The sequence below is a fragment of the Lolium rigidum genome, chromosome 4, assembly GCF_022539505.1.
Source record: "Lolium rigidum isolate FL_2022 chromosome 4, APGP_CSIRO_Lrig_0.1, whole genome shotgun sequence".
NCBI lineage: Eukaryota > Viridiplantae > Streptophyta > Magnoliopsida > Poales > Poaceae > Lolium > Lolium rigidum.
In genome coordinates this window covers 107,122,907-107,146,207 of record NC_061511.1, presented here as the reverse complement: position 1 = coordinate 107,146,207, position 23,301 = coordinate 107,122,907, and the positions used below count along the sequence as shown (strand labels likewise).

General features: G+C 47.9%; 1 protein-coding gene across 1 annotated transcript; it reads left to right on the top strand.

Moving 5' to 3' along the window:
• The first annotated feature begins 721 nt into the window (after window positions 1–721).
• LOC124650297 (protein RRP6-like 2) lies at window positions 722–8,896 on the top strand. Its single transcript, XM_047189843.1, has 14 exons — window positions 722–1,457; window positions 2,298–2,453; window positions 3,295–3,453; window positions 3,534–3,617; window positions 3,757–3,836; window positions 3,951–4,001; window positions 4,189–4,288; window positions 4,625–4,707; window positions 4,789–4,834; window positions 5,174–5,261; window positions 5,342–5,511; window positions 5,612–5,902; window positions 5,979–6,092; window positions 8,056–8,896. Exons 1-14 carry the CDS (start codon window positions 756–758, stop codon window positions 8,653–8,655), a joined length of 2,724 nt encoding a protein of 907 aa, XP_047045799.1. The 5' UTR covers window positions 722–755; the 3' UTR covers window positions 8,656–8,896.
• Window positions 8,897–23,301: the final 14,405 nt, after the last annotated feature.

The window sequence follows — 23,301 nt, the reverse complement described above, 5'->3', positions numbered from 1 at the left end:
GGTATAAAGTTTTCTCGATGCCAACCGGAATAACTTGTTTTCGGGGAGATTCCAGGCGTGGAGAGCTTTTTGCGGGAAAACTTGCAAGTCAAGTTTGGGGGGAGGTGGGCGTCGACCCAACCTTATGAGTATTCGGACTATAACAGTTCCGATGAACAATCACTCACTTTTGACAGTTATACGATTCCAGAAGATGATCAAAATCTCAACCGAGAGAAAAAAAACCTTCCAGCGACCATGCCAGCACACCCAACTAGGTTAGGAGGAGGGGCAGATAAGCCGATCTAGGGCTACAGACCTGGACACTAGTGATGCCACACGTCGGGACGACTGACTTACGCCGGTGCGTCGTAATGTCGCAAGGTTGATCGCTAGTTCACCCTTCAGCCACCTGCCAAATCCGCACGCAAGGTGCACTGTAATTTACCATGAAGTCCATTCCATCGTTGCTTCTGAATTTACCGAACTTCTTGTAAATTTTTTATGCGGCATATCTAGTGGTAAAATTCTAGGTTCGCCACTGCTCACAGCCTACCAAACACGCCCATTTCGTGTGTTGTTTGTGACGCAAAGCACTAGAACCGTGTACACATGAAAGGAAGCGCAAATTCAGCGCAAATCAACAGAAGACGTAAACCGACCAAAAAAGTTTAGCTTTTGGAGTGAAAAATTCACGCATAACTCGCAACGACAAGCGGCTTTCGTCTTCTTCTCCCATAAACCCTAAACCGCCACTTTCCCCACCCAAACTCGCCATGGAAGCGGACGAGGGCCCGCCGCCGCCGCCGCCGTGGAAGCAGAACAAGTCGGCAGCAGCCATCGATTCCTCGTCGGGACCCCTCTCCTCCGCCGCCGCGCGCCTCTCAGCCCGCTCCCGCGCTATCCCTCCCGCCCGCGACTTCCATTTCTACAACAACTTCCCCTCTTTCAAGTCCCCCGTTGGCGCCGCCGCCGCAAGGGCTGACTCCTCCCTCGGCATCCTCGGCGCCTCATCACTCCTCCCAAAGCAGCAGCAGCCAGCTTTCCCCCGGGAGGACCTCGACGACGCCTACGACTGGCTCGTCTCCCGCAACGACGACCTGCTCGAGATGTTTGGCGCCTCCGCCGACGAATTCAAGGCACTGCGGGAGAAGGAGGAGGCTGCAGGGCGGAAGGTCGCGCCGGAAGAGATGGCGGGGGACGGATTCCAGGTTGTTCACGGCAAGAAGAAGAAAAAGATCGATATGGGAGCGGAAGCTGTTGGCAGAGGTGATGCCTTTGGGGCTTCTGGTTCGGTGAGGATGGTCACCATGGACAAAGCGGCAACATCAGGGACGAAGGCAAAGGTGCCCTTCCACATCCCCACCATCCCACGGCCGCAGGACGTGTACCACATTGTGGTGGACAACACGAGCAATCCATTCCAGCATGCCTTCCTTGAGCGGAGCGATGATGGTGCCCGGCCCTTACACCCACTGGTTAGTGTTTCTGCTTAATGTGAAATTTATGATAAATTCGAGATGCCAAAGGAGCAATTTTGTGAAGCTTGTAGATAATTTATCGCATTAGGAAGATTTCAACTGTTGCGGAGATGAGTTGTCTGAATATTTTAAAGTAGAAACCCTAAATAGTTACACAGCACGCGATGCTTAGTGGCGTGGAGACCAAATGTGTGAAATTTGATGAATGACCGTGTGAATGTAGATAGTATTAGATAGAAAAAAAGCAAAAGAGATAGCATACATAATCTTGAAGCCACAGAGAAGGTAAGCTACAATCACCTGATTTGTGGTAATCGAAAATATGTCAAAACGCATTTAAGGTAGACTGGTATCAACATCTTCACCTCAGGTTCTGGCTGGTATGATCTGGACTCTGAAGCTTTGTTAGCTCAGGTTAATATTTGTTCACGTCTTGCTTTGGGTGGTATGCTTCCTTACTGTTGCTATTCTGCCCTTTCCCGGTAGTCAACCACCAACGAACGTAGGCTAGGACCTGCATGTAATGTTACAGCCTTGCCAATACTATACAGTCGTTACATCAACATGGGATTGCAAAAGGGAGGGAATTGAAAAAGGCGACTCCTCCTTAGTAGGAATAGTAGCTGAGGCTGCTTCAATAACATGAGTATGGAATTGAAGAGCAAAAGATGCCATTTGAACAGTGTCGACAATTTAATGTTAGTATTACCTTTACACAAATTCGAGCGAAGTGCTGCTGTTTACTTATTCTACTTTATATATATCAAATGTGCTAGACAATTGAATTGTATGTGAGGAAACTAAAAAGGGTGGTGTGACATGATTGTCTCATTCCAGGAAAAACTTCCGGCGGTGCAACTATTTGACAGGCGTGTTCTTGAAAGTGAGCCATTGAAACCAACTGCTTTAGATGACACCCCTTTTACATATGTCGAAGACCGGAAAACCTTGGAAGTGCTGGCAACAAAGCTGAAGAATGCAACCGAGTTTGCTGTAAGTAGCCATACTAGTAGTTAGCTGTACTAGCAGTATCTCAAGGTGTTCTTGCTTCCGCTTCATACACATTAAATGTTTTTTTTTTTGCTTATAATAAGTTATTTAGAAGTCCAATTACCTTGCTAGTATCAACTGATATTACCATTATAAAGAGCAGGTTCACAATTTTCACTTCTCAGTACACTACTAGACTAGTGCTGAGATTTGTATGGGAAACTGGGCCTTTCCCCCATACTAGAATTGTTCATGGACACTGACTGTTAAATAAACATATTCATATGCCATGCTGCAAATATTAAATAGTCATATCTGCATGCCATGCTGCAAATATATTTCTTCTTGTTTGAAAGTTTGCTCAAATCTGAACATGGACACACAACTATTACTGTTTGATGATGGAAGCAACATAGTTAGTGAGCATGCTGGTGAATGTGAATGGCTCCTATCATAGTTTGCCACGTGGCCTCAATGCTGTGGCTTTCACGTAACAGGCACCTCTAAAATCTCCATGGAACAGTTAGATTTTGTTGGCTACCAGTTACCAGTTACCATTATCTTTCTTGCGACGCTCTTGATCTTTGCTGCCAACAATTATTCCTAACCTGCCTACTGATGTAGCATTATTTTCCCAATGTACTACAACAATCCAAGAACACAAAATCACAAATTTTGCTATAGTTCACACAAAATGCAAGACAATGCCCTGCTTTCTTCCTTTGGTACCGACCAGTGCTATCTATCTATCTATCTATCTGCGGTGTGTATAAATTGATTCCTTTAAGGTGTCTTTGTACTATAATTACTAACTTTCAGTTTCCTTTTATCTTAATGTTTTCAGGTCGATCTGGAGCACAACCACTATAGATCTTTTCAGGGTCTCACCTGCCTGATGCAGATTTCAACTAGAACTGAAGACTTTATCGTGGACACCCTTAAGCTGCGCAATTACCTTGGTGAGAACTTAAGAGAAGTTTTTCAAGATCCAACTAAGAAGAAGGTAGACCTTGCTCTTTTGGTACATCTTTTCTTGCTATTTATCCCAAAATCCAGTTTCTCATTGCTGCCATGACAAAATAGGTAATGCATGGGGCAGATCGTGATATAATATGGCTTCAACGAGACTTTGGAATATATGTCTGCAACCTTTTTGACACAGGCCAGGTATATGCAACATATGCAAACAGCAGCATGGTCCCTGCATCCCAGTTCAGTTATTTTTTTCAGCCTTAATTTGTTGTTATGATCTTTGTTCCAATGTTCTGTTAGCTGATGCTTGATCTTCTTTTCTACATGCAAACAGGCTTCGAGAGTCTTACAGATGGAGCGCAACAGCCTGGAGCATCTTTTGCATCATTTCTGTGCAGTGACAGCAAACAAAGAGTAAACACTAGTTCTCATTTACCTTCTGACAGCATCTATGCTGTACATTTTGCTTACTTCCCATGCCATCAATCCAATTTTGAAGAATATGGCTAAGATTTGCATTTCTTGCAGATACCAGAGTGCAGATTGGAGGTTGAGGCCACTTCCTGCTGAAATGACAAAGTATAGTGCCTCAAAAATTCCTCTTGGATTTTCTTTAGATGGCCACATTTTGTTCTTTCATTTCTTTTGAACTCTGCTCTTGCTAATTATGTCCATTAAGTGTATCTGACTGTGACTATTTTGTGCATTAAGTGTGTCTGATTGTGTCCATTAAGTGTGTCTGATTGTGACCATTAATTATGTCCAGGTATGCTAGAGAAGATACACACTATCTGTTGTACATATATGACTTAATGCGCTTGAGACTGCTGAACGAGTCTTCAGGTGAAAATGATCTCCTTTTGGAGGTAATTTTTTGCTCCTCTAGCCAGCCGCCACCCCCCCTTTTTTTTGCTTGCCTGATGGTCATGTTTTTTGATTGCACTGCTCAGTATACTCTGCCTATACCAGCAATAAATTCTATGCAGCATCTGAATCCACTTAGTTTTTTGCAATTTTTTTAGTGCTTCAAATTTTAGAATGTGTGCTCTCTGAACTGATGTAAACTTGTATTGCACTGAAGAACACACTCATATTCTTTTATGGCACTCTTATTACTTATGGATTGACTCACACACTTGGTGATTGAACTGGTGTGGACTGAGCATAAAAGCTAGTAAACTGATGCGTCTTCTTTACTGCAGGTTTGCAAACGTAGCAATGAAATCTGCTTGCAATTATATGAGAAGGAGCAGCTGACTGATTCATCATACCTTTACATACATGGGTGTGTATATCTCTTGGTTTACCATTTTTTGTTTTAAAATCTATTCAAGCATTTTAATCTGATTTTTGTATGTAATTGCAGGTTGAAAGAAAATGAACTGAGTGCAAGGCAGCTGGCCGTTCTCTCTGTAAGTACTTATATCCTTCTTGATGTGTTTGCAATTCTGCATGCTGCGCTACTGGGATCTTGACCTTGATAAGTTCTTGTTTTGCTGGAAATGAACATGTAGTTCTTCCAGGCCCAGAGTTTGCTCGTTTCGGATGCTTGCTTATTTATTATTGGCAGTTGTAGGCTGGGCTTGATTTCACTCTAGATGTCCTAACTTACTGAAAGTCACACCTCAGTTTTATGGAATGATATTGTTTTACTTTCTAGTATATGCTTTTGCTTAGTTAGGGTGCTAGACTGCTATTTACGACTATCTAATCCTGAGTTAGAAGTTGAAGTGAAACCATTTCCATCACAGGGTCTATATCAATGGAGAGATGGTATCGCTCGTGCTGAGGATGAGAGCACTGGTTATATACTACCCAATAAGACTCTACTTGAGATAGGTATTGTATTTGCTAATTTCTGTACATCACTTACATGCATGAGTTAGCTTGGCTGATTTATCCTATGAATTGGATTGCAGCCAAGCAGATGCCTGTGACCACTGGGAGGTTAAAGAGAACAGTGAGGTCAAAAAATAAATTTCTTGATCAACATCTCGGACATGTCATTACTACCATCAGGAATGCTGTTGCAAATTCAGACGCTTTTGAAAGTATAGCTGAGCAACTGAAGAAGGGAAGGCTGGAAGAGGTATATCTTATGTAAATGTTGAAACTAACTGCCGCTCTGAGATTTACTAGAAATCTCCAAGAATCAGAAATCCTTTTCATACATGTACCGTTTTGTGCAGTTAATGGTGGCAGATGCAAAGAACAGCAGTGAAGACACTGAAATGATTTCTGTTGCTTGTGCCAATAATGATGAGAGTAATATTCATCCGAGCGATGAATCTGCTGTAGTTCCTACAGTGATTACCAATGTCGGTATTGCTTCTTCCTGTACTGGGAATGTTACTAGTGGAGCATCTTTAGGTAATTTGCGGCTAGATAGCACCACGGCTGAAACCAAGAGCTTTGGGACCTTGTCAGGCACTACTGATCTAGCAGATTCAGAGATACTGAGCAATGGTCGTCAGCAGCAGGTAAAAAAAAACTGTTTATATCTTTGTTTGCTATTTTTCTTCTGTTGTATTTTTATCTAAACAGCTGCATGTGCAGGTAGCAAAGGCCACAGTTCAAGTACTGAAGAGACCTACGGCTTTTGGGGCTCTGTTGGGAAAACCGTCTTCTGGAAGGAAGCCAAATATTTTCGCAGGATTTTCAAGTGAGCAGGTATTGCATGTTCTTGCTTTATCTTGTTTTCTTTCTTTCCTTGGCAATGGATTTACTAAGTGAAGAATGAAGATGTTGGTATATTATATTTAGAAATACATAATTGATGTGAATTATTTAGAAAAATTTATGGACATAGCCCAACTCGTGTCCCATGGGGATACCTGAGGCACCCTTGGAAGTACTACCTCCGTCCCAGTTCATAGGGCTTGCGCGTATTCCTAGGTTGTCAATTTAGCCAACATAATATCAATTATATAACACAAAAATCATATCATTAAAAAGTAGAACATCTAAGGTTCCTAATGATGTATGTTTCGTAATATATATATATATATCTTGTATTATCATGGTCAAATTTACATCCTCTAGGCATACGCGTAAGCCCTATGAACCGGGACGGAGGGAGTAATTGCACTTAAATAAATTAATTAGTCACGAAAGCTGCATTCTAGGGAGATGCACCAAGAGCCCCAACTATACCACCACTATCTGTAGCCACATGGGTTTGAATGGACACACTCTTAGTATGCATGGTTCATTTGGCTTGACCACACTGCACATCTAATGCGTGTCTTGTAATGTATTAGAAGAACACCATTGTTACACCAAAGGTCGAAAAGAACAAACCACTGAGGCACAAAATCGCAAAAGGCAATACAAACAGCAAACCAAAAAAAGCAGAACTACACTACTCTATCTACAAAACTGAAAGTAGAATAGAAGAACACCATTGTTACACCAAAGGTCTTGTAATGTATTAGAACACCATTGTTACACCAAAGTTCGAAAAGTACAAACCACCAAGGCACAAAAATGCTAAAGGCAAAACAAAGAGCAAACCATAGTTCATATGCCTCCTACCTTTGCATCTTCTAAGTCGAAAACTTAATTACTGCGACGCTGGTGGTTCCTGGCGCCAGCACAATACCCACTATTTAATTTTGTTATTTTGTATCTCCAGCACAAATTCTACTTGGGATCTCATTGTGGAAAATATGATGGCTTCTCTTGACTAGCTGCAATGCACTTCTTCACATTGTACACATGTCAATCCAACGGATCATTGGCCTACTTCAAAATCATTTTTGTTCCAAAAAGTAGTTATACAATCATGGAGAACAATAAAAGTTAACTCTGACATCGGAATAAATCCATCTGTATCATTACACATTATATGTCATGTGGGGGCCCGTGACATTATACCTGTTATATTTAGAAATATCTACTACCTCTGTCCCAAAATATAAGACACGGTTGACTATTTGGGTCTTCGATGCGAAACTTTGACCACTAATATATACCAAAATATATGGATTCGGGTTGCATAAATGGTGTCATTGCATTGTCGATATACATCCATTTTATATATATTTGTATTCATTTTGCAGTCATATACTAACTAATAAGTGAAAATTTATAGTCAAAGTTGTGTATTGTTGACAAAATAAGTCAACCATGCTATATTTTGGACGGAGGGAGTATTATTTCGAAGTTTATAGGAACCATCGGTATCATAAAATTATTGCAAGAAAATATACCAAATAATCATATCATCATCAGCCTTTCATGAAGCAATCTAGTTAAATAATATTACCAGTTGATCTACTTAATGCGCAATCAGTGTTAAATTTTTAGGGTTCTTGGATTTGTGTTATATGGATGGTTCAGATTGTTTGGATTCCGTGAACGCCTAGCTTAATATTGGTATATATATATTGGCCTGTTAGATGGTTCCACACCGGTGTTGAGTAATTGGTCTACCTTGTTTCTCTGTTGATTACAACATTATGGGACTTGATATCCTAAGTTCACTAATCTGCAAATGCACATATAATATGTTCTTTTTTTTTTTTTTGTGTTCAGCTCTGCAACGTGGAACACCTTTTCTGCATTAGCTTTCTCTACTGATGCTTAGTGACCATATACACCCTGACTCTTCTGTCTTTTGTTACAAATGCAGACGAAGAGCAAGGTGGACAAGATAAAGTCTTCGGTGGTACTGCCTTTCCATCATTTCTCAGGTGGCGCAAAACCTCTGGCTACTACCCTTCCAGTAGCAAAATCTGTCCACCCAGAGCCGGAAATCATCTGCAATGATCCTGCTTCTCAGATGGAAGAAGTGATTCAGTTGGACACTGGAACAGATGACCACAATTTTCCGGAAAACAACAATGCAGATGGACAGAGACAGTGCGAACCTGAAGGTACTGAGTTGTCTAGCCCCCCTTCTGAGCTCTCCTCTGGTATCGAGCAGCACTTCCAATCCCTCAACGAGGGCAGAAACCTTCAGCAGAACCAGAAAGCACCGGAAGAACCTGAATTTAACGACCAGCTGAAGGCTTTTGATTACGCCGAAGCTAGAAAGAACATTTCATTTGGAGAGGTTAGAGCTGATAGAAGAAAAGACAATGCAGTGGCCAGGGCAATCAATAAAGAATCTGGAGATAAACGGAGAACTTCGAAACAACCTGGTGATGAAGAAGACGAGGGGAATTTCCAGAATCCACGAAGGCGACAGGCTTTCCCACCTTCTGGCAATAGGAGTTCTACCTACCATTAGTAGGTCAGAGATGTATACCTGAGGCATTGTAACGTTAAGATTCATAGGTAGACGAGTACAGGTGGGATGAGCATTATCTGGCATTGTAACGTTGAGTTATTGGATTGGAGATGGTGCTGTTTTCGGCATGAAGAGATGAGCATTATCATCCTGGTAGTTGTTGACTACCACAAAACTGATCTATACTATATTTGAGACCACCGACTTTTTGCAATGATGAATCCTTAAGGCCTTGTTTGGATATGGGATCTTAGGAGAAGTAATTTTTCGTAAACTAGGATAACTGACTAACAAACTAAAATTTTGTTTGCTTTCAAAAAATCTAAAATTTTGTTTGAATGCTGCAGTCAAAACACGAATAGGTAAAACCGAGTTTCCACAAAGCTCGGAAACCGGGTGATGGAAAAAACTACTATTTCCTGTTTTTGCCAAAACGCGATTACATAAAACTGAGCCATGGCTGATGCGGGGTGGCCTTCGGTCACCTCCACACCAAGACCAACAAGTCCCCCAAGTGGACCAATGACACGAGCCCGAGCCAAGGCTCTACATGATGAGGTGAACTCGCTCCTCACTACCCTTGATCTTGGTACCCCTTTGGATGGATTGCTACCTCATGCCGACGTGCTATGTGTCATTAGGTACAAGGCGCATCAAGACCTCGGAAAGGAGGAGGCGCCAAGATCAAGGGAGAGAGAGAAGCAGTTGGACATGGAGATGATCATGGAGCCGAAGCCGACGTCGCTCGAAGCGCTCCAAGGAAGAGAAGGACGCTGGCCGGTCCGGGACCCGGTCGGACCGGACCCACAACCGGACTCCCCGGTCACAGGCCCGGTCGACCGGTCGGAAACCGGACCAACTCCCTCGTACGGGCGACGACCGGAAACCTCGCAGGAACCCGGTTTCCGACCGGTCGACCGGAGCCATGACCGGACCGCCCGGTCCCAGGCCCGGTCAGACCGGACCCATGACCGGACAACCCGGCCACGGGCCCGGTCTGACCGGATCCCAAACCGGACCTGACGAGGGTGCCCCACCAAACTGCCTTAACTTATCCTTTTGCGTACCTGTTCGCCCTTGCTGGCCATGTGTGACTATATAAGTAGCTGGAACCCCTCATTAGCTCTTTAGACTTGTTTGAACTCAAACCCTAACTTTGAGCTTAGTCTCCCTTGGGTATCATCCCTCTGTAATCAAGGCACCTTGGTTGTTGACTTAGATCTTGTTGAAGGAGATTCTAGTACTTGTTACTCTCTCTCCTTCCCCAAGCTCTTCCTCTCCAATCCCAATCTCTCTCCGGGGAATTCTACCGCGTGTCTCTTCCACGGAGATTCTATTGGCGTGGTCCATCGAGCCACGGAGGTAAGCATCGGGTGTATCGGGTTGGTGTGCGTGCGTGAGTCTCGGAGTTCCTCGTGTTCATCGCCGTGTTCTTCGTGTTCCTCGCGTTTTCCCATCTTCCCCTTTGGTTTCGACGTCAATCCGCAAGATCGGGCCACACACGGGGTCTTAGACCTCATCATATGGTATCAGCAGCCTTTGGTTTCCGCGGATTTGACCCTCCACCCACCCGATTTCGTCCCTAGAAAATTTTCCAAAAAATCCCCAAAAATAGCCCCAAATTGCCTCTTGACCGATCTGTGATTTGGTTGCGTTTTGAGTGGTTTTGGTCCGTGGATTTGGAGTTGTTGTGCTTGATCTACTATTTCCCCAACTTTGAGCCTCCAATTCCATCGTTTCCCTTCGATTTGGTCGATTTGGCTTGGTTTTCGTGAAGAACGAGAGAGAGAAAGCTCATCCCGCGAAATCCGGTTGAGCAGCCGGTCAACCGGGCCCACGACCGGCCGAGCCGGCCCAGCACCCGGTCAACCGGGCGGCAAACCGGGCAAGCCGGTCCAGAGCCGGTCCGACCGGGCCTCCGACCGGGCGACGCAACGCCTCCTTCGACCTCGACATCCGGCGATCTCCACCACCACCACCACCACCACCACCACCACCACCATCGCAGGTATAACTTGCAGCTGTCACCTTGTAACCCCTCTTCCTTTTGCGATCTATCCCATTGAGCATTGCTTGTCTAGTGTTGCGAGACATTGCACGTGGCCCCGCATTGTGAGGTGTGTGTGTCGTGTTGAGTAAGGCACCCAAGCAAACACTCGTGTGGCAAGATAGCAAAAGCGAGGCTAACGCTAACATAGTGCGTGAAAAAGCCCCAAAAACACAAAAAGAGTGCGAGTAGCACCATACATCCATACAACCATACATCCATACATCCATACGCCCATACATACAAAGTGTCCACGTGCCACCAAAGATACAACGAGTGCAAGTGCCACCATATACAAAAGAGAAAAAGCTTTTAAGCAAAGAGAGATACGAGAAGAGAGGTCACGTGTGAATCTAGTTGTCTCTTCCTTTGCAACCAAAGCTTTGAATCTCCTTGTGTTAGTGTGACACCGAGCATCCGCACATACAATTTTCCGCTCACTTTTGGTTGCACTAACCCCGCTTATCTCGTGTGTGTGTTCCACATCATTTTTCCGTGTTTATAGTGATCTTCGCATCAACTTTTGGATTTTCGGATTTCCACCACTCTTAACAACATACTCGATCTTGGATTTGTCTTTTGGCTTTCCACAACACTCGCCTAACACCATATTTGCTAGCTTTTGCGTGTGGTTTTGCGTGTGTTCCCGATACACTTGATCTTGCTTTCGGCTTGGTGGATTGCCTCAATACTATCTTACCTTGGTAAGAGTGCGAGGTAGTCTCCTTCCACTAACATACACAACCTAGTGCTTGTCTTTGTATCATGGATAGGAGCGGAGATGATGCAAGGGAGGGAGAGATCCTCCGCAACACCGAGAGGTTGGCTACTCAACACAACCTATGGACGCAACGCCAAGAGTTCAAGGAGCAACTCACTCTCTTCGAGACGCGCATCGATGAGCAATACGATGAAGTGGCACACAACTTCTCCGTTGTGAACCAAGACTTGGCTCTCCTTCGCGAAGCTACGGACAACTTGAATGGTCAAATGGCGGCCAATGATGCGAACATGGAGCGGCGCATGGATAGCCTCGAGCGCGCCATCACCAACTTGGGTCGTCATCGCCGACACCGCTCTACTTCATCATCCTCAAGCTCATCACAAGATTACTACTCTCATGGCCACCGTTCGTCCTCAAGCTCCTCCTCAAGGCATGAAGACCATCTTCGACCGCATCGCTCACATGCTCGTCATGAAGACTCTCGCTCCAACTCTAGGCGAGGAGAAATACATCGCCATGCTCGTCCTCATGAACGTCCTCCACAAGATCGTCCTCAACCGGATGGCCATGCCCACCATGGGCGGGACGGCCACCCACATGACAACGTCTCCCACAACATGGAGCCACATGGTGATGCTCAAGGCCATGAACATCAAGACCAACCGAGGCGTGATCTTCGCAATCATCCTCGCCATGACCAACGTGGAAGAGGAGAACCACCACATGAGCAAGATGAGAGGGCCATCTTTGGGCGTCGCCAACCACCTCGTCAAGATCTTCAACCACAACCTCACCGTGAACCAAGTGAAGCAAGTGTGCACCTACAACACCAACCCAATGCTATGGTTGGCCGTCGAAGACCTCCTATTCCTCCTCAAGCCGCAAGAGATGAAGGTGCCCCTCCTCGTCGAAGAAACTTGGAGGATGAAGAGAACATGTTTGGAAGACTCAAGTTCACCATGCCAAAGTTCAAGGGTGAAGAAGATGCCGAGGCCTACCTCTCATGGGCACTCAAGGTCGACAAGATATTCCGCATCCACAACTACTCCGGTGCCAAGAAGGTGGCTATGGCGTCGCTTGAGTTCGAGGACTACGCAAACACTTGGTGGGAGCAAGTCCTCACTCTTCGAGACGAGAAGGGTGAACCTCCAATTGCAACTTGGGAAGACATGAAGAAAGAGATGCATGCTCGCTTTGTTCCCACGCACTACATGACCGACCTCTTCAACAAGCTCCAAAAGTTGAAGCAAGGTACCAAGACCGTCGAGGAGTTCTACAAGGAGATGGAGCTCACTATGATGAGAGCAAACATCCAAGAGTCCGATGACCAAACCATTGCTCGCTTCTTCAATGGCCTCAACTATCCCATCAAGCGAATTGTGGAGCTCCAACCTTACTCCAACATGGTTGAATTGGTCCATCAAGCAACGAAGGCCGAGCGCCAAGTGATTGAGGACATCAAGTACTCCAAGGCCAAGACCTACTTCACCGCCAAGCTCGCTACATCGACTACTTCTACTACATCAACTCCTCATGCTACAAGCGCCAAGGCCGACGTGTCCTCTACAACATCCAAGAAGCCGACTATCCAAAGTCGCATGAAGCAAACGGTCTCCTCCACCGCCTCCTCTAAGGCATCTACGGGACCATCTAGTGTCACTTGCTTCAAGTGTGGCACCCAAGGTCACAAGTCTTTTGAGTGCAAGAACACCAAGGTCATGATCACTATGGAGAATGGTGATATCGAGACGCTTGATGAGGATGAATATGAAGCCCTTGTGCAAGCCGCCGTGGAAAGTGAAGAAGCTTATGAGCAAGAAAGTGGAGAAGATCCTCTCCTATGTGAGCATGACCCAAGTCCCTCACTTGTGGTCACAAGGGTGCTAACTACGCAACCTCATGATGTGGAAGAACAACGATGCAACATCTTCCAAACCCGTGCCGGAATTGGTGGCAAGTCGATCAAGGTCATCATAGACGGTGGAAGTTGCCATAACCTTGCAAGCACCGAGTTGTGTGAGAAGCTCCACCTCAACCTCCGCAAGCACCCTCACCCTTACCATATCCAATGGTTGAGTGACAAGGGCAACGTCAAGATACAACATACCGTCACCGTCAAGTTCAAGATTGGACCTTATGAGGATACTATTGAGTGTGACGTGGTACCCATGACGGTGTGTCACATGTTGCTTGGCCGCCCTTGGCAATATGACAAGAAGGCTATACATGATGGACTCTCCAACACATACACCTTCAAGGTCAACGACAAGAAGTTCGAGTTGCGCCCCATGACTCCTAGTCAAATCATCGCCGACAATGCGAAGGCTCTAGCGAGGGCACAACACCACATCCACCATAGTGAGTTGAGAGGTGAGGGAGCGACCCACCAAATGGAGAGTGAGCGCCACAAGCCATATATGAGTGAGCGAAAGAGCGTCCTCCTAGCCACCAAAAGCGAGTGGAAAGAAGTGCAAGCAAACCCATCCACCATATTGCACTACGTCCTCATTTGCAAGGGACCGTCCTCGGAAACTAACGACTTAACCACAATTCCTTCGTCTTTGTTGTCTATTTTGAAGGAGTTCCAAGATGTCTTCCCCGACGAGCTCCCTCATGGACTACCACCGCTTCGAGGCATCGAGCACCGCATCGACCTCATACCCGGCGCTCCGCTTCCAAACCGTGCCGCCTACCGCACCAACCCCGAAGAGACAAAGGAGATCCAACGCCAAATACAAGACCTCCTCGCTAAAGGGTACGTTCGCGTAAGCCTTTCCCCTTGTGCGGTTCCCGTGATTCTTGTGCCTAAACCGGATGAGACGCAACGGATGTGTATGGATTGTCGCCCCATCAATGCCATTACCGTCCGTTACCGCCATCCCATTCCGCGTTTAGATGACATGCTTGATGAACTTAGTGGTGCCACGATTTTCTCTAAAATTGATTTGCGTAGTGGTTACCATCAAATCCGCATGGCTATTGGTGATGAATGGAAAACGGCATTCAAGACCAAACTTGGTCTATATGAGTGGCTTGTTATGCCATTTGGTCTATCCAATGCTCCATCAACTTTCATGCGCCTCATGAATCACATCTTGCGTCCTCTCATTGGCAAGAGTGTGGTTGTCTATTTCGATGATATTCTCATTTATAGCAAAAACCTCGAGGACCATGTGCAACATGTGAGAGAAGTCTTGTGCATCTTGCGTCATGAAAAGCTTTATGCTAACCTCCCCAAATGCACCTTTGCTCAAAACAAGTTGGTTTTCCTTGGCTTTGTGGTTTCCGCTAATGGGATTGAAGTTGATTCTTCCAAGGTAGAGGCCATCCATAATTGGCCTACTCCTACAAATGTTGGCCAAGTCCGAAGTTTTCATGGCCTTGCCGGGTTTTACCGCCGCTTTGTGAAAGATTTTAGCACCATTGCTTGCCCTTTGAATGAGCTTACCAAAAAGAATGTTCCGTTTGTTTGGGGCAAGGCCCAACAAAATGCTTTTGATGAGTTGAAGAAATGCCTTACCGAAGCTCCCCTTCTTGTTCTTCCAAATTTTTCCAAAACTTTTGAGATTGAGTGTGATGCAAGTGGGCTTGGTATTGGTGGTGTTCTTATGCAAGAGGGCAAACCCGTGGCATACTATAGTGAGAAGTTAGATGGCGCACGCCTCAACTATCCTATATATGACAAGGAGCTCTACGCTTTGGTTCGTGTTCTTGAAGTTTGGCAACACTATCTTTGGCCAAAAGAGTTTATCATTCACTCCGACCATGAGTCTTTGAAGTACTTGAAAAGCCAACACAATTTAAACAAACGTCATGCAAAATGGGTTGAGTTCATTGAGTCCTTCCCGTATGTCATCAAATACAAGAAGGGCAAGGACAATGTAGTGGCGGATGCTCTTTCCCGCAAAAACACCCTTTTGTTGACTCGCTTGGATTTTCATGTCTTAGGACTCGAAGAGATCAAAGAACTCTATACTTCCGATTCTTTCTTTGCTCCAATTTTTGAGAAATGCTCCATTGAACGAGGAGTGGATGATTTCTATTTGCATGATGGCTACTTGTTTAAAGCTAACAAGATTTGTATTCCCGAGTCTTCGCTTCGAAAATTGCTTTTGCAAGAGTCACATGGAGGTGGTCTCATGGGTCACTTCGGAAGAGAGAAGACATATGCCATGCTCTCGACCCACTACTATTGGCCAAGAATGTACCGCGACGTGGAACGCCTTTGCCGCCGGTGCACCACTTGCTTACAAGCTAAGTCTACCTCTAATCCCTATGGTCTTTATACACCATTGCCTATACCTTATGCACCATGGACGGACATTAGCATGGATTTTGTTCTAGGATTGCCTCGCACTAAACATGGTCATGACTCTATCTTTGTGGTAGTGGATAGGTTCTCTAAGATGGCTCATTTCATACCTTGCCATAAGAGCGATGATGCTTCACACATTGCTTCGTTGTTTTTCAGGGAAATTGTTCGCCTACATGGAGTGCCGCGAAGCATTGTGTCGGATCGAGACGTCAAGTTCATGAGTTATCTTTGGAAGTCGCTCATGGCCAAGTTTGGAGTGAAGCTCTTATTCTCATCATCCTCGCACCCGCAAACGGACGGCCAAACGGAAGTGGTCAATCGAAGCCTCTCCACCCTTCTACGCATCCTCGTGAAGAAAAACTTGAAGTCATGGGAGGAATGCATTCCACACGCGGAGTTCGCCTACAACCGCGCCAAGCACTCGACTACATCAAGGAGTCCCTTCATGGTCGTCTACGGGTTTGAGCCGCTCACGGCACTCGACATGCTCCCACTCCCACTTCATGAGCGGATCAACATGGACTTCGACAAGCGCACCGCCGCCGTCAAGAAACTTCATGAAGAGACAAGAGCTACCATTCAAGAACATGTGCTTCGTCAAGCTACAAGACTCAACGCCAAGAAGAAGGAACGCATCTTTGAGGAAGGCGACCTCGTTTGGATCCACCTCCGGAAGGAAAGATTCCCTCATGACCGCAATTCGAAGCTCAAGCCAAGAGGAGACGGTCCCTTCAAGGTCCTCAAACGCATCAACAACAACGCTTACGTCATCGACATCCCCACCTCCAAGTACTTGGTGAGCAACACGTTCAACGTGTCGGACTTATCGCCATATCATGAAGATGAAGAGGAGCAAGAGTCGAGGACGACTCTTTCCCAAGGGGGGGGAGATGATGCGGGGTGGCCTTCGGTCACCTCCACACCAAGACCAACAAGTCCCCCAAGTGGACCAATGACACGAGCCCGAGCCAAGGCTCTACATGATGAGGTGAACTCGCTCCTCACTACCCTTGATCTTGGTACCCCTTTGGATGGATTGCTACCTCATGCCGACGTGCTATGTGTCATTAGGTACAAGGCGCATCAAGACCTCGGAAAGGAGGAGGCGCCAAGATCAAGGGAGAGAGAGAAGCAGCTGGACATGGAGATGATCATGGAGCCGAAGCCGACGTCGCTCGAAGCGCTCCAAGGAAGAGAAGGACGCTGGCCGGTCCAGGACCCGGTCGGACCGGACCCACAACCGGACTCCCCGGTCACAGGCCCGGTCGACCGGTCGGAAACCGGACCAACTCCCTCGTACCGGGCGACGACCGGAAACCTCGCAGGAATCCGGGTTCCGACCGGTCGACCGGAGCCATGACCGGACCGCCCGGTCCCGAGGCCCGGTCGGACCGGACCCATGACCGGACAACCCGGCCACGAGCCCGGTCCGACCGGATCCCAAACCGGACTCGACGAGGGTGCCCCACCAAACTGCCTTAACTTATCCTTTTGCGTACTGTTCGCCCTTGCTGGCCATGTGTGACTATATAAGTAGCTGGAACCCCTCATTAGCTCTTTAGACTTGTTTGAACTCAAACCCTAACTTTGAGCTTAGTCTCCCTTGGGTATCATCCCTCTGTAATCAAGGCACCTTGGTTGTTGACTTAGATCTTGTTGAAGGAGATTCTAGTACTTGTTACTCTCTCTCCTTCCCCAAGCTCTTCCTCTCCAATCCCAATCTCTCTCCGGGGAATTCTACCGCGTGTCTCTTCCACGGAGATTCTATTGGCGTGGTCCATCGAGCCACGGAGGTAAGCATCGGGTGTATCGGGTTGGTGTGCGTGCGTGAGTCTCGGAGTTCCTCGTGTTCATCGCCGTGTTCTTCGTGTTCCTCGCGTTTTCCCATCTTCCCCTTTGGTTTCGACGTCAATCCGCAAGATCGGGCCACACACGGGGTCTTAGACCTCATCAACGGCATGGTGGTCTGCGCGCCGCCACACGCCCGCATCTCGTTCGTGCCCATGGGGCAGCGCTTGTTAGGAGATCCGTGTCTTTCCCAGCCGCTAGCTCTGAATCTGCTTTTGTTCCGTGCTATATGTCCATGTTATTTAAGTACCGTGATTTGCTGGATGTTACTGCCGGAGGCAACACCAACAGCAGCAAGGCCAAGAAGTTCCACGGGAAGAAGTCGCTGAACGCCAGGAAACATGGCGACGCTGGAGGAGGACGACGAGTCCTTGGCCACATTTCGCCGGACACGCTGCTGCTGAACTCGGAGCTCAGGCTGACGCCGGGAAGATGGCGCTCGAGGAGGATGACGAGTTCTGGGCCGCCATCTTCCCGGACGCGCCTCCGCCAAAGCTAGTTGAATCTAATTTCCGGTGTATGGACTCCTTCCCCTTCGTGAAACAAAGCTATCCAAACATGATTTTGTGTGCGCCTATTCTTAGCAGAAAAGTTAGTAAAACCGGTTTTCCTAAAAATTCTGGCAAAACTCGTTTTCCAAAAAATACTGTCTAATCTCCATTATCCAAACAACCACTAAATAGCACTAATCTCCCCGTGTTTAGGCGAGCTGTGGTTGCTCGGGACGTGTCCGCACGTGGTTGGTGCTTGGTTCCCACGGTGGGCCTTAACTGTCAGCGTGTGATTGGATTATTTTTCTACGCTGCTGCTTTGTAGGCCCACACTCTCCCTCCCTCTCTCCTCGAGACGCGTCCCCCCCCCCGAAAAAATCCCCTTAGCCGCCGGTCTCCTCCCTCCTCTCCTCCGACCACCTCCTACCTTAGAGCATCTCCAATCGCGTCCTCCAAAAGTTTTTGGGGAGCGCTGGACATTCGCCTCAAAGCCCCTTTTCATCCTGCGCGGCCCAATACGCTATCCGGCGCCCTGTGGCCGTCCACGCTCCACATGGGACGGTCCAGGCGCGCCAGACAGAGGGCGAAGCGAGGCGGGGAGTGGCGGACCCGGCGCGTCATTGACCCATTGAAATTTAATCATTCTCCAGCCACATCGCGCCTCTCCCGCCACTTCCCACCGCCAGTCGCACATTTCTTTACCCTGTCAAAATATTTCATCCCCTCCCGCCGATTCGTTTCTCCCTCCCGCCGCCGCTACTCTCTCCTAGCCGTGGTGTCGACATGACCCAAAAAAATGGCCAAGAAATAGGCCACCAAGCCACCGGGCAAGGAGGCAGTGACGAAGGGGCCAAAGGCGCCCTTCCCGAAGCCGCGGAAGGCGCCGATGGAGAAGATGAAGCCAAACGACTGGACCAAAGAAAGGTGCCAGAATACTGCCTGCAGCGCAAGTTATCGACGGCGGAGCGGAGGGAGCGACGGGTGGTGGAGCAAGCGAAGAAGACGACAGCATCACTTGCGCAACAGAAGGCCGCGTTGGCGGCATGTGTTGCTGCGACCACCGCGAGCCCATGAAGTTCATCGACCAGCGCACACATTTCGGGAGTGGCGTCCCCATCGACACCCGGTTTCTTTCGGCGAGGCCGCAGCGGCGACGCCCGGGTGCCTGACACCGCGCTTGTCGTCGCCGCACGAGGATGCGCTGGGGCATGGTGGTTTCAACCCGAACGCCGTGTTCTCCCCGATGTACGACGAGCAGTAGCGCCAGCAAGGCCACGATGCGGACGGCGTTGCCTTCATTGGACGCAGGGGTCCGCTCCAATTCGAGGGCACCAGTGCTTCGTTCGAAGAGGAAGAGTGTCGTTGCCTATTCGACGGTACTCCAGAGGAGGGATCCTCACGGAGGGAAGAAGAAGTAGGGGCCATTGGGCGGAGAGTCCTCGGGACGGTGGTACGCGATTTACCCAGCTTCGGAACACCTGCTCGAGGACAGGGCCTACTGCCGCTTGTCTGGAATTATCTGGGCGCTTTCGCGTTGTTACAATGAGTTGTGGTTGTGCCTCTAGGGCTCCGAGGATCCGGCTTATAAAGGCGCACGGATCTAGGGTTTACACGGAGAGTCTAGCCGGAATACATGATGCCTAACTACGGAATATTACATTGCCGTGCACGTCAAGGATCCACCTTTCCTTATACGCCGTATTGGATCCGGATACTTCATGGGCCTCCACGGATCCGACTCCTGTATAGGTCGGTTGAGATCCGGCTCCTGTTCCTGGGCTGGACTTCATCCATCTTCTATCAACAACATCTAGGCCGCCCGATGGGCCGTATGCCACCATCACCATCTGTGGGCCACCCGGGCATGCCGGATCTAGACCACATCGTCGATATACCCATTAAGTATACCCACAATAGTAGCCCCCGAAGTTCTCCAAGATTCATCATTCCTCCGCCTATCTATGTCCGGATCTGAAGAAAATCTTGAAGAGCTTCCAAAACTTCTTTGTTTCCGACTTCATTCAACCGGAAATCACTCGTTCTTTTGTAACGGTAACTTAGCAGATTTTTCGCCCACATCGCGCACAACTTCCTCTTTTCCCGCGCTAAATTTTAGGAGATGCAAATCTTTAGCCAGAATTTTCGGAGGCGCGCAGTTAGGTCACCATTGCGTCCATTTCACCGCTTTTGACCTAAGACATGTGGCGATCATCCAACGGTGCGACCGTTCCATTCCCACCGTAGGATCCGCCTCGCGAATCTCCGCGCGAGGCCTATAAATACCCCATGCGCACGGTCACTTTCACTTTTTCACCACCCTCACCACTTCGTCTTCTTCCTCGCACCAGCGCCGCCCACCAGATCTCAACTCCGGCGAACTCGTCCCCGGAGAACTTCAAGCGCCGCTCCTCCAAGGTCTCCCTCGACCTGAGTTGCTCGCGGTTGACCGAGAAATCTTCTCCGCCACCGATTCATGGTCTCGCCGGAGACCTGCGCATCGAGTTCCTCGCCGGCATCACGGGGAACCGCCACGCCATTGCCGGTAAGTCCACCGGACTCGTAGAAGATGACTTAGCTAGTTCCGGCTACTTAAGTGCTTTACCATATGCATGCAGCCGGAAAAATGTCCACTAGTTCACCTAAGTTCACCGGTAGTACTCCGAATAGCCCAGAGCCAAACTCACCGGATCCAACTTTCGCTGAGCCTTTAGCATTCCTACCGCCCAACATTTCCGATACTAGGCTAGCTCAACCTTTCTCCGCCTCTTCCAGCAATATCTTAGGCCGGATCCCAACACTTCAAGAGATCCAAGAAGAGCTAGAAGGACAAGCAAGAATGGCTGCCAAAGTACAGGAGGTTGAACAGAAGAAAGGTTCGAAGGCCCGGAACCGTGAAGGTGAAAAGGGTCAATGGTGTACCAGTGAAGTCACCGATTCGGAGCTCAAAGCCTTCGCAAAAGAGGGCCTCATTGCTCCGGACACATGGAGTTTGCAGAAAGACTCCAGCACCCCCAACCAGGAGCCTCATGAACGCGTCTTCACCAAAGCCTGGGTGGAGAGCGGCCTGTCTCTTCCTCCCTCCGAGTTCTTTTTATCAGTTCTCAACACTTACAGCCTCGAGCCTCATAACATATTCCCCAACTCCTATCTCCTCCTCTCCAACTTCGTGACGCTTTGCGAGGGCCACCTCGGAATCCGCCCCGACGTTCGCCTCTGGCAATTCTTCTACCGCGTCAAAAAGGAGACCAAGGATATGGTCATGGTCAACTGCGGAAGCATGCCATTTGTGCTCCGCCCCCAGAGGATGTTTCCGATTCTCGCATCCCACGAGTCCGTCCGGTATTGGAATGCCGGATGGCTCTACGTGAAGAACATGCCAGTTCCGAGCATCCACGAAGGTCTCCCCAAGTTTGTCGACAACCCTCTGGAGGAGCTGGCCAGCTGGAGTCTCATCCCCGCCCTCGCCCAGTATCCGGAACTGGATAAGGCCACGTGGAGGATCTCTTAGTTAGTCCATGACGGCTTAACCGGAATGGACTTGACCTTGAGCTGGTTCACTCGCCAGATCTAGCCGCTCAAGTACAATAAGCGGCTGATCTGTGAATACTCCGGGGTCAAAGACCAGCTGCGAGTGACCCGGGACAATCTGCCAACGGATTCTCTGAACAAGAGGATCCGAATGATGCGTTCGTTGCATGGAAAACAAAAATTTCTACCGTCAACATGAACAAAAACCAAGATCCAATCTAGGAAGAAGCAAGATCTAATCTACGAAGATCGAAGCAACGAGATGTATGAGAGACTAACCCTCGAAGATCCAAAGCCTTACGAGGTCAGATCTCGTTGTTGATGTAGTCGATTGTCCGGTGCTGCAATTCGGCAGCACTTCCGTACTCGGTCGTGCGTACGGTGTCGATGAAGTCCGTCCTCTCCCCGTTCCAGCGGGCAGCAGAGGTGTGGTAGTTCTCCTCGGAATCCCAGCAGCACGACGGCGTGGTGGTGGTGGTGGAGGAATTCCTGCAGGGCTTCGCCAAGCCTGCGCAGGAAGAGGAGGATGGAGAGAGATCGGCGGCTAGGGTTTTTGGGAGAGGGAGCCTTGGGGTGGCCGGCCAGCCTCCTCACCTCTCTCCAAGTCGCACCAATAAGGTGGGGGGGGGGGAGATAAACCTCTCCCCAAACCTTTATCTCTTATTTAAACCATTTAAATCTTGAGATAGATCTTATCTCTAATTTAAATCATTTAAATCTTATCTCTAAGGGGCTGGCCGACTTGGGCCCTCATGTCATAGTGTGCCTGGCCCAATAGGCCATGTAGCACTCATGTGGCCCCTCCCAGGGTGGTGGGCCCACCGGTGGCCCTCTAGAACCTTCTAGAAGCTCTGGTCAAAACACCGAAACTTTTCCCGAACCCCGGAAGATGACTTCCATTATATGAATCTTATTCTCTGGACCATTCCGGACCTCCTCGTGATGTCCTGGATCCCATCCGAGAATCCGAACAACATTCGGTCTCCATCTCATATTCCGAAGCTACTATACAACATCGAACCTTAAGCATGTCACCCTACGGTTCGTGAACTATGCAGACATGATCGAGACTCCTCTCCGACCAATAACCAATAGCGGGACCTGGAGATCCATAATGGCTCCCACACATTCAACGATAACTTAGTGATCGATTGAACCATTAACATATGATACCGATTCCCTTTGTCACGCGATACTTTACTTGTCCTAGGTTCGATCATCGGTATCTCCATACCTAGTTCAACCTCGTTACCGACAAGTACTCTTTACTCGTACCGTGGTATGTCATCTCTTGTGACCGTGTCACATGCTTGCAAGCTAATTAGACAACATTCCACGAAGAGGGCCCAGAGTATATCTATCCGTCATTGGGATGGACAAATCCCACTCTTGATCCATATGCCTCAACTCACACTTTCCGAATACTCAATCCCATCTTTATAACCACCCGCTTACGCAATGGTGTTTGATGTAATCAAAGTATCCTTCCGGTGTAAGTGATTTACATGATCTCATGGTCGAAGGACTAGGTAACTATGTATCGAAAGCTTATAGCAAGATGAACTTAATGACTTGATCTTATGCTACGCTCATTTGGGTGTGTGTCCATTATATCATTCATCCAATGACATAATCTTGTTATTAACAACATGCAATGTTCATGATCACGCAACCATGATCATCTATTAATCAA

Coding starts and splice junctions, on each gene's coding strand:
- LOC124650297 (XM_047189843.1), top strand. CDS start 756: ATGGAAGCGGACGAGGGCCCGCCGCCGCCGCCGCCGTGGAAGCAGAAC. Junction 4,835..5,173: donor GGCAGCTGGCCGTTCTCTCT/GTAAGTACTTAT, acceptor TTTCCATCACAG/GGTCTATATCAATGGAGAGA. Junction 5,262..5,341: donor TAAGACTCTACTTGAGATAG/GTATTGTATTTG, acceptor ATTGGATTGCAG/CCAAGCAGATGCCTGTGACC.